This window comes from Pocillopora verrucosa, chromosome 4, assembly GCF_036669915.1.
Source record: "Pocillopora verrucosa isolate sample1 chromosome 4, ASM3666991v2, whole genome shotgun sequence".
In the NCBI taxonomy this organism is placed as follows: domain Eukaryota; kingdom Metazoa; phylum Cnidaria; class Anthozoa; order Scleractinia; family Pocilloporidae; genus Pocillopora; species Pocillopora verrucosa.
This window is the reverse complement of record NC_089315.1, coordinates 24,223,551-24,234,260: the sequence shown is the minus strand read 5'-3', so window position 1 is coordinate 24,234,260 and position 10,710 is coordinate 24,223,551. Positions and strand designations below refer to the sequence as shown.

Genomic DNA, 10,710 nt, shown 5'->3' with positions numbered 1-10,710 from the left:
AAGGACCATAAACCGTAGCCTCAGTCTCCTGCATCTTCTCTGTACTGGTTAGCAGAGAACGTTAAAGAACCCACGCGCTTCTCGCCAAGATTGAGGGACGTAGCTCCTGGTACTGTGGTCTGGTCGTGTCATTGACTATATACCCCCCCCCCCCCATTCAAACCAGCTTTGAGCTGAACCGTGCCGTCCTGTCTGAATATCGAAAAGAGATATATACGTAAATACATATATACAACGCTGTGGCAAGAAGCAGTGGGGTAAATTTATTCTTTTATCATTCGTCGTTCAGATCTCGTAACGGATTGTCTTATTATAGGAACGTCCCTTAACTGTTCATCTTCATTTATCTTTGAATTTACTTTAACTGATGATTGGCGACCGTTGTCATCACATTCATGAGAAGACACAAGTGCTTTGCACTGTAAGTATTAAGCCCGCTGTGCTCGTCTTTTTCAGGTGTGATAATCCCGAAGTTAATTTGATTTAATCTCATTAAATATGTCATGGGCCGACTAACTTAAATTATCAACACTCTCGAGTTAGCAGCTGGATAATGTTACTATGTCTATATTCGAATGTCATGGTTTTTGCCCGCCTATCTTTTCTTTGCAGTTTCGTATTTCAAACGCGTGATTCAGTAGCAGTAGAGATGGCACCTAGGAAGGGTTTCTCGCCCTTCACTCCGGTCATCAGCCCTGAATTAAGTCCACAATTGACTTAGTTCATTCTAAGTTCGAAAGTTTGTGGATCAACGCCGACGCAATACTTAAAGCGGTCGCCTGTTTTCGCCAGTTTTCCAAGCGATTTTCGAAGAATCGACAGTGCCCACATTCGGCTGCTAGATGGCCACCATTACTCGAACAAGAAGTCCTCTAATGCAACGGAAATTGTCTGTTCCTCGTTTGGGTTGATAACCACTCTGCTTCGCCGTTCCTCTTCAGAAAGCTCTGAGTTCATTTCGCAGCTGAGAGATTTGCTGAACTCAGTATACCTCAGTAAAGGCCAAGCAAACAAAGAACGACCACGTGCTTCACGATGCTTGGAAATGCCAACGACACCAACGAACAAGACATCATCTGTGGCCATGACACCCCCAAACAGTGGAAACTCGCAAAGAGCTGAAAAAAAGAATGTTTCCCCAAATCTAAAGGAGATCAGCGAAAAGGAAGATTTGGATACTCCAGAAAAGGTGCTGTTGATGAAGCAGCGAAGCAGTCGCGTCATCAAGGACGTGCATAACGTGTGCGAAAGAAACAGGGAAAGTTTGACGATGGTGCTTTCGAACATGTGCGCATTTGGCGACCCAGAAGCGAAGGCCATCGTCAATGAAATTGTCGAAGAGATGGCTGTAAAAATGGGAGTAAAGAGGAGTGTGGAAGAGCTAGTTGGCGACGACACAATGTCGAAGTACGTGGCGTGCCTGAGAGTTCCTGATTGGAAGCTTGTCCTTTTCCAGGCGATGGCGAGAGTTTCTTCGAAAACGTGGCAATCCGTGATAAACATCACAGGGCTCAGAAGGACGGGGGTAAGATGTTTAGTTACGTTGGTCTTACGTCGGTATATTAATATTCATACTTGGCGCCCCGGCTAAGGGAATAAAAGAACAAAAAAAGAACTATTCCATCGCGAGCCTCAATGTTTATAGCAGCTCTTTCTTTTGTTTTATTCAGTTATTCTCGTAAGCGAAGCCTTGTACAGGAAAAGATAAGCAGGCTTTTTTTTATTACTTAAGCGGGCGTTTTACTCAACTGCGTCTTCAAAATTACCCTAGGTCTGTTTTCCAGAGCAATTTCAGCCAGTGGTAAGCTCTTTTTCAGCTGGTGAAATATGCTGGAAGCCGTATGATAATCATCCACATATTTTTTTTTGTGTGTGTGTTGTATTTCCAAATCAAAATAACTATAACTGTTAAATTTTTTTGGCCTTGCAAGCAGTTCTTTGTATGGAAGGTGGTCATTATAATAATGTGTAAGGTGAAATGGGTTGGTGAAGGGTGCAGTTTTTTTCTTGACTAATTTAGTGTAAAAAATTGTTTTGCAGGTAGAGCTCATATGTTGTTTGGAATTGTTCCCCGTGATGGTGCTGTATATAGCCAGCAAAGTGCAAAATCAGTCTACACATTGACAATTGCCAAATGTAAAGAAGACAGGTTTGTGAATTGCAACTTGCTTGAACTCTTTACTACCTTCTGGCTAGAATATGCTTGTGGTTGTATGTGCATTTAACTTAAATAACACAGTGACAGATTTTTGTAAGCCCCACTCAGTTGCAATATCACCAGGTCATGCATCGACTCTGAGATCTAAGTGGATTGATATCAATATCCCTTATTTTGCTTTAATGCACTAAATATAATAATGACTGTATAGATTTTTGGTTTTTGTTTGTTGACAGAGACAACCTCAAGATTCTTTTTGAGGACATCAACCACCAGAAGAAAATATTAAAGGAAAAAGGAATGACAGTTGATGGTAGACATTACACCGTTGAATTTCTGGGTAAGAATCAATGTTAGTCTTGGAATTTACTTTAAAAGTCAACTTCTTGTTCATGATACTATTTATAGCAATTTATTGTGTTTCTACCCAGTTGGTAGTCTGACTAGAACTAGATTGAAGCAGTAGTCAAACTATAGTAAATTAAGAGTTTTTTTATATTGTAAAACATGTTCAAGGTTTAACTGCAGCAGCAAGAAATAAAACCTGGAATTTATTACTATTTTACGTCAGAAATTGATTTGACTACCCTTTTCTTTAGATACATTAGAGATTAATTTCCTGGAAAGTTTAGCATGTGAACTTTTGCTTTCCCATTTCTGTTATCAAACTTAGTTGTACTGGACTACAAGACCTTGGTACTTCTTTTGGTGAAGAAGATGAATGCTTCATTCATGTTAGGTGGTAGAGGTGTCAGTGTCGAGTTCTGTTTCATCTGCAATGCTATCAGGGTAAAGTACTCAAATGATATAGAAATTAGTATGGGGCAACTGCAACTTGTGCTGTTAAAGTTGAGGTACATAAAAGTGCTGCATCAGTTCATCAACTTTTTTTACAGTGATTTGAGATGACTTTGATCTTTGCCAATATTTGGGAAAATAATTAGTGAGTGATAGAAACATCAAGTAGCTTTAATTCAGTCAAAAAAAGTTGTAAAGTACTTCTCTAAAGGTCATTCTGCTTTTAAAACATTTAAAAATCACTGAAAGTATGAATACATGTACTGTAAAAAGAACAGGGCTCACACAGAGTCATAAATTCTTGGAAAAGTCTTGATTTTCCAGACCTGGAAAGAGTCTTCAAATGAAATTGAAGATAATGAAATTGAAGATAATGTCTAGAAAAATAGTTCAAGTCTGGAGTTTTTTTTATAGCTACAAAAAGTGCTTAATAAGTTCATTTTTTTCCCCTGTGGTCAATTCAATCTTGCCTGTAGCTAAGACATTCAATCACAGAATGAGAAGTTTCACAATTGCACCATGGTTATTGTACATTTGCAGTGCATCATGAAAGAAGCTTGGTTTCTGCATTTTTCAAGATCTCTATTGATCACCTATTTGACCATCTTCAGTCTGGAAAAATAAATTGATGTTTTGGAAAAAAGGTCTGGGAAAAGTCTTGAATTTTGGATCCAAAAATCTGCATGAACTCTGAAGAAGATAATCGGAAGCATGATAAATGTGTAGTTCTATCTGAAATTATAATATTATAAATTATTTGATAGTGTGCCTGTTTTTGTCAGGGTTGCAAATGCCATGATGTTGCTCCAGATGAGACATGCCTGGATTGCCTCAGAAGCAAATGCAACATGGGAAGGTGTGTAGGCATTTGATCATTGTCATATTAAATTACATTCAACATAACAAAATGAATTTTGTAAGCCATGGGGAAATGACTTGTACTAAAGCATGAACTGAAATTAAGTGTGTAGTTTGGGTTTTTTTTTTTTAAAAGTAAACTAAAATCCTCATTCAGGATCTTTTGACAAACTTGGAAGGTTGCCAAAAATTGTTTTCATACTGTCAGGAAAGGAGTACTCATAGTTTGGTAATTGAAAAAGAAAAAGAAAAACATTTTTAGAGAAAAACATGAAATAATTCAGAGAGTCATTTCATGGCGATCGCATCTCAGTAAAGAAGAAGTCAGATCAACAGTCTGCTATTACAAAGCAGAATATCCATGTCAGTTCAATGTCTGGTAAGACATTTCCTAAAATAATGTTTTCAAGAGATGTTTTCCATAGGTCTTAGGTAAAATCTTTTTTTTTCTTTTTTAATTTACTCTCATGCTGTTGTGTTTCAGGTCCAACAGATCGGGAAATCCTTCAACACCTTGAAGAAATTGTAGAACTTGCCCTACCACTGGATAAATTCAAGAAGCCGTATGAAGATGTGAACACGGCAAAAAATTTGATCCTTAACAGAGTTACATTTTACCAGGCTCGTGTTGATGTTAGTAAGAAGCAACTATTATTTTTATACTTGCAACTTGATTTAACATCATGTAGTCAAGATCATTGGTAATGTGTATTCATTGAGTTCATACAGCGTCCAGACAATCCGTCGGAGTGCGCTTTAGGAATCAAATACCTCTGTGAGTATTTCTTTAATTGCTACAGTCTCCTATGTAATTTGCCCATCTTATGACTAATTCCATCACACAGCAGCTTGAAATTAATGGAGCTCCATTAACTGAAAGCTACTGAATGTAGGAATATAGGTGAACTCAGGATTGAAGTGTGAACCATTGTTTAATTTTAGCATGTCTGATTCTGTTAGTTAACACACCTTAAAGTGTAGAGTAACACAGAATTTTCTATAGTTAGAGATCCATAGGTGCAGTGTAACCCAGTGTTTAATTTAGTTCAAGGTAACTAACATAGGCTGCACTTTAGGTGGTACACCCATGGGTGCAGTGTAACCCAGTGTTTAATTTAGTTAAAGGTAACTAACATAGGCTGCACGTTAGGTGGCACACCCATAGGTGCAGTGTAACCCAGTGTTTTCTTTAGTAAACAGTAACTAACATAGGCTGCACTTTAGGTGGCACACCCATGGGTGCAGTGTAACCTAGTGTTTTATTTAGTTAAAGGTAATTAACATAGGCTGCACTTTAGGTGGCACACCCATGGGTGCAGTGTAACCCAGTGTTTTCTTTAGTAAACGGTAACTAACATAGACTGCACTTTAGGTGGCACACCCATGGGTGCAGTATAACCTAGTGTTTTATTTAGTTAAAGGTAATTAACATAGGCTGCACTTTAGGTGGCACACCCATGGGTGTAGTGTAGCCCAGTGTTGTATTTAGTAAAGGTAACTGACATAGGCTGCATTTTAGGTGGCACACCCATGGGTGCAGTGTAACCCAGTGTTTTATTTAGTTCAAGGTCACTACTGTAGGCTGCACTTTAGGTGGCACACCCATAGGTGCAGTGTAACCCAGTGTTTTCTTTAGTAAACAGTAACTAACATAGGCTGCACTTTAGGTGGCACAACCATGGGTGCAGTGTAACCTAGTGTTTTATTTAGTTAAAGGTAATTAACATAGGCTGCACTTTAGGTGGCACACCCATGGGTGCAGTGTAAACCAGTGTCTTATTTAGTTAAAGGTAACTAACATAGGCTGCACTTTAGGTGGCACAACCATGGGTGTAGTGTAACCCATTGTTTTCTTTAGTTAAAGGAAACTTACTTTGGCTGCATTTAGGTGGTACACCCATAGGTGCAGTGTAACCCAGTGTTTTCTTTAGTTCAAGGTAACTAACATAGGCTGCATTTTAGGTGGCACACCCATGGATGCAGTGTAACCCAGTGTTTTATTTAGTTAAAGGTAACTACTGTAGGCTGCACTTTAGGTGGCACACCCATAGGTGCAGTGTAACCCAGTGTTTTCTTTAGTAAACGGTAACTAACATAGGCTGCACTTTAGGTGGCACATCCATGGGTGCAGTGTAACCTAGTGTTTTATTTAGTTAAAGGTAATTAACATAGGCTGCACTTTAGGTGGCACACCCATAGGTGCAGTGTAACCCAGTGTTTTCTTTAGTAAACGGTAACTAACATACGCTGCAGTTTAGGTGGCGCACCCATGGGTGCAGTATAACCTAATGTTTTATTTAGTTAAAGGTAATTAACATAGGCTGCACGTTAGGTGGCATACCCATGGGTGCAGTGTAGCCCAGTGTTGTATTTAGTAAAGGTAACTTCCTTTGGCTGCACTTTAGGTGGCACACCCATGGGTGCTGTGTAACCCAGTGTCTTATTTAGTTAAAGGTAATTAACATAGGCTGCACTTTAGGTGGCACATCCATGGGTGCAGTGTAACCTAGTGTTGCTAATGAGTGACTGTAACCCAGTTCAGTTTTTTCTAGAAAGTGCTGTCCTTTAAGTAGCATAAAGACGTGCAGACATTCTCTTTAAGACAATGAAATTGGTGTGAGGGAACATTTCTTCAAGTAGTATGGTAGCACAATGTTATGTAATTAATGCATTTTTCCAAATGTTTAGTACTTTTCAGGAGCCTTAAGCAAGGGCACTTTTGTAAGAGATTTTGGTACACATACTGAGATAATTGATTTGGAAGGCTCAGGTTTGTAGAACAACAGTAGTAATAACACTTTGTTTTTTCTTTGGTTACAAGTTCTGATTTTTTCTCACTGGCTAAAGAAGGTTTACCATTCTATAATATGACTTTATTGAGTGTTTTATGCTGAAATATAAAAATTTTGGAAAATGAGTTTGGAAAATATTAAAATAATTAAACTTATTGCTAATGATGAGCTTAGGAGCTGGTACCTTAAAGGCTAGTGTGAACCCACTGACCAGCTTTGCTCCAGTTTAACTTTGCCTAAATGATATTTAGCCACATCAAAAGAAGCTTTTTGTTTTTAATTCCTCAAAAATATTTACCCAAGGAAAACAAAATGTTTACTTGCAACAGTTATTTGAATGATGTGATAACATATAGGGCCTCTCATTACAGTCTTTCTCAGGTCTTATTTCAGGTTTTGGCTATTTTGCAAATATTAAAGCTGACATGGAGCCTCGCCTTGTTCAGTGGCAAGGCAAGTTGGATGAGCTACATGTCTTTTTCAAGAAGTTGTGCAAGTCACGCAAAAAGTCACTATTCACTATTCACTATTGTTTTTCTTGCGTTAGATCTGCTTTTTTCGATTCGATTGCACCTTGACTATTTTTGTACCGCTACTCCTCTTGCGTTATATTTATTTAAATGAGCAATTTTTAAAAGACAGAAAATGTCCTTCTTTCAATAACGTGGCGGAATTAAACAATTACACAAAGATGTTACTATGATACTTTTTGGTACGAAATATTTTATTTTTGACCAGCACTGTTATGCCTAATTTTGTCCATAAACGAACAAAATTGCTCCGATTTTGAGACGACATTACAGCTTTTTGGCAGCGATCGCCAAGAAACTGAATGTGCCACGGAATTACACCCAATTAAGAAAGATATTTTCTCCCTTCCAGCAGTCATTAGAAAGCCGTTTTGTCCCCTCAAAATCGGATGTAGTTCACACGTTAAGGGTAATAAACTGATAAAAAATGATTTACAATTATCCTGTTGTCAATAGGTTCTTATTCACGTAAGCTGGGTCATAAACTATTTCTTGCGGCAGAATCATGGGGAAGAAGTTGTCCTTCATTTTAAAATCGCTGAAATTGTAGTAACTAAACCTTGAATGAAACTATTGTAGGAAGATTCATTACTTGACGAGGGAATTCTGCATTTAATTGCACGCGAAAAGCGATACGCGAAGCGATGAGTGCGATATCGGTTTTTAAGTGCAATTTAACGCGGAATTCACGAGCCAAGTAATGGATTTTCCTTGAATCACATATTTGAATAAAAACAAGATAAAAAGAAAACAGCATTACTTATATTTGTTATGTATACGTAGATGCGAAACAATATCACTTAGCCCCGCTAAACAACTCGCCTCGTCAACCAATCAGAAGGCGAGATTTTATGCAATGATGCGATTCTATCTGATATTAGGTCTGCTGACTTGGAAAATACTACACCTAAAATTTAACATCAGCAATCTTACGAGAGAAAGCATAAAGGCTAGGTCTCTCTGACGGCTTATCTCTGGTTGACATTTTAACCAATTCTCGGACCCTTTCATAAAAACCCAACAAAGACGATATCGCCTTAAGCATTCTTCCCAATGAAAAAATGTCACTGGCAACGCCATAGAGTCGTTCACTAACAACCTCAGGGGCTAAATAGCTTTTCCCTTTGCATTTCATAACGGTGCCGTTTCTGCGGTACAACGTAACAGATGAAACCTTAAGGCTCTTTCCAAAGTCAATAAGAACTGGGCTGAATTCCCCAGAGGCTGAGGACCGTTCTAGTACGGGCGACCCTAAAAGCCGGAACCGTGTGCAATGATGCTTGAATATTTGTTTTTCGACTTCGCTCCCTTCTTCAAATTCTTCTTGACGGCTTCCTTCTGCTAACTTTCTTACGCTAGTTTAAGTTTGGAGCTGGGGCTGAACGTTGTCATATTTTGAGAAGCCTGAAAACGTTCCTGTGATGTTCTCACATTTACAAGCATATGAGACGTTATTGTTTCAATAAATCAATACAGACGTGACCAGGAAACGTATCAAAGTTACAATTGTTTATTGTAATGTGGTATGTCGAGTTTGGTTTCATGGCAAATTTTTCTTAACAAAAGGTAACTAAACAGGTTTGCAACGTGAAAACGCAGCTATCTTTCATGCATAATGGTTCATTATTATTTATACCACTAAGTAAAAGAAAAAAATTAATAACACTTAATTTTAGTCACGCGCGTTATCGTCGTGGGGATAAATGAGCCAAGCGCTTGGTGTCTTTGTACAAAATTTGTGCAACATGCCCTGACATCCGTTCCGTGTTTTAGGATTTGGGGTCATTTTCCGCCGTTCGATGTTTTAGGATCTGAGGTCATTTTTCGCCGTTCCGTGTTTTAGGATTTGGGGTCATTTTCCGCCGTTCCATGTTTTAGGATTTGGGGTCATTTTCTGCCGTTCCGTGTTTTAGGATTTGGGGTCATTTTCCGCCGTTCCGTGTTTTAGGATTTGGGGTCATTTTCCGCCATTCCGCCGTTCCGGCTTTTAGGGTCGCCCTTCTAGTACAACATTGTTTCCTTTGATGTCGTTATGAAGGTATCCTTTAGAGTGCACGTGGTCTAAAACACTGCATATCTTTTTAAATATAGAAATACAGTTTGCTTTAGTAACTGCGTTGTTATCGGCCGCTTGATGGAGAGTTACATTTTCATGCTGAACACCATGAAATTGAGTCACAAGGCATAATGGTGAGGCCTTTGTAACAACACCAAAAATCATGGGTAGATGTGGATGGTCTCCCAAAGCAGAAACGACCTTTGCTTCGTGGAGCAAATCTCTCCTAGCTCGTTCTTCATCCTCTGACGTTTCGTTGTGAGTCATTTGCTTGACAATAACGTCGAAGCCTCGATAGCGCCCGAGAAAACACTGTCCAAAGCTTCCACTCCCAACTGGATTTTTAGACAAGCATTCAATGTTTTCTGGCCTGAGTTCTTTGGGTTCAAATCTGGATCCATTGCTCGCTGTGGTTTTTTTTCCAATTAAAAAGGTTTGATGACGTTTCCCACGAGGTTTCTGCGAGACAACTGCGTCGGCACCAACATTTGAATCATCTTAGCAGCTCTTGAACAACCACCCAAGGCCTCTTTCATCTCTTCACTGCCTGGTTTGAGCGCGAGGATATGGGGTTTCTTGACATTTTGTGGCTCAAAATGTTGGTCCGAAGGAGGCAGTTTCGTTTCCTTAGCCTCAGAAGTACAAGGCACCAACTCATTCGCTTCGCGGTTGAGTGATTGTAGTTCAACATTTTTATTCGTTGAATTCGGCATATGCTTCCCTTGTTTCCTCTTTCTCCATTCTTTTCTCTGTCTGTTTCTTTCTTCTGGAGTGTTTTTTCGTGATTTCCTTCACAAATTCCGCCATCATTATGTAGCTAATTGATCTATTTCCGAAACACAAATGAGCTCGTGATCGGTGTAAAAGTATAAAACAAAGGCTTGTTGATGTGCAGGAAATTCAATGCTCGTTTTAATGAACTTGATGATATGTGAAAGCCCGAGTTGCTCTTCAATCGTTTCTGGTTTGCTTTCATTACGCGACATTCTTCTGTCAGAAGAGTGTCGGGAAAAACACCTCGCAAGGATCGTACGTGACAACACCCTCCACGCCTCGACTAACGCTAAAAAAGCTCCATACAATTCCTTATAATTTTTTTTATAAGGAATTGTATGGAGCTCTCCGGGATACTTACAGTGCAAGCCCTGTGTGTCTTCTCATGTAATGGACCATGATTTGGGGGAGACTGTAAGACACGTTAATTTTTAATACATCAAATCAACCTAATCCTTGCTAATTGGCCAGCCTAGCAACTTTTGTAGTAACGACTGTTTCATTTCGGTCCATAAATTTTTCCGACTTTTAAATATTTCAAAATATTCAGTGCGCCTCCTTGCAATACGTATTTTTTTGGCTGCTTCAATGACAAAAGTTTCGAGAACATTTCTTAATTTATTTTCTACGAGCTATCAGATATAAGCCAGACGCTGACAATCAAAACACTATAGACTAATTAACGTTTTTTTTCGGTAATTTTATCCTTAAAGAAATGCAAATGATTAAAAGGCTACGCTACCA

General features: G+C 38.9%; 1 protein-coding gene and 1 pseudogene across 2 annotated transcripts; one reads left to right on the top strand and one right to left on the bottom strand.

Annotated features, from left to right (window-relative positions):
• The first annotated feature begins 340 nt into the window (after positions 1 to 340).
• Positions 341 to 4,463, top strand: LOC131779371 (uncharacterized). 2 transcript variants are annotated; one of them, XM_066165684.1, is made up of 7 exons: positions 349 to 421; positions 613 to 1,525; positions 2,041 to 2,149; positions 2,395 to 2,498; positions 2,832 to 2,947; positions 3,739 to 3,812; positions 4,299 to 4,463. In XM_066165684.1, the coding sequence occupies exons 3-7, from the start codon at positions 2,052 to 2,054 to the stop codon at positions 4,330 to 4,332; spliced, it is 426 nt and encodes a 141-aa protein (XP_066021781.1). In that variant the 5' UTR covers positions 349 to 421; positions 613 to 1,525; positions 2,041 to 2,051; the 3' UTR covers positions 4,333 to 4,463. The 2 variants fall into 2 exon arrangements, with proteins under 2 accessions (XP_058951903.2, XP_066021781.1); XM_059095920.2 differs by lacking the exons at positions 3,739 to 3,812; positions 4,299 to 4,463 and having other exon boundaries at positions 341 to 421; positions 2,832 to 3,731.
• A 2,927-nt stretch (positions 4,464 to 7,390) lies between these two features.
• On the bottom strand, positions 7,391 to 10,365 carry LOC131779339 (uncharacterized; annotated as a pseudogene).
• Positions 10,366 to 10,710: the final 345 nt, after the last annotated feature.

Excerpts from the sequence above, each read along its gene's own strand:
- LOC131779371 (XM_059095920.2), top strand. The coding sequence starts at position 2,052 with ATGTTGTTTGGAATTGTTCCCCGTGATGGTGCTGTATATAGCCAGCAA. Across the intron at positions 2,150-2,394 it reads GCCAAATGTAAAGAAGACAG|AGACAACCTCAAGATTCTTT; the intron begins GTTTGTGAATTG and ends GTTTGTTGACAG. Across the intron at positions 2,499-2,831 it reads TTACACCGTTGAATTTCTGG|TTGTACTGGACTACAAGACC; the intron begins GTAAGAATCAAT and ends TATCAAACTTAG.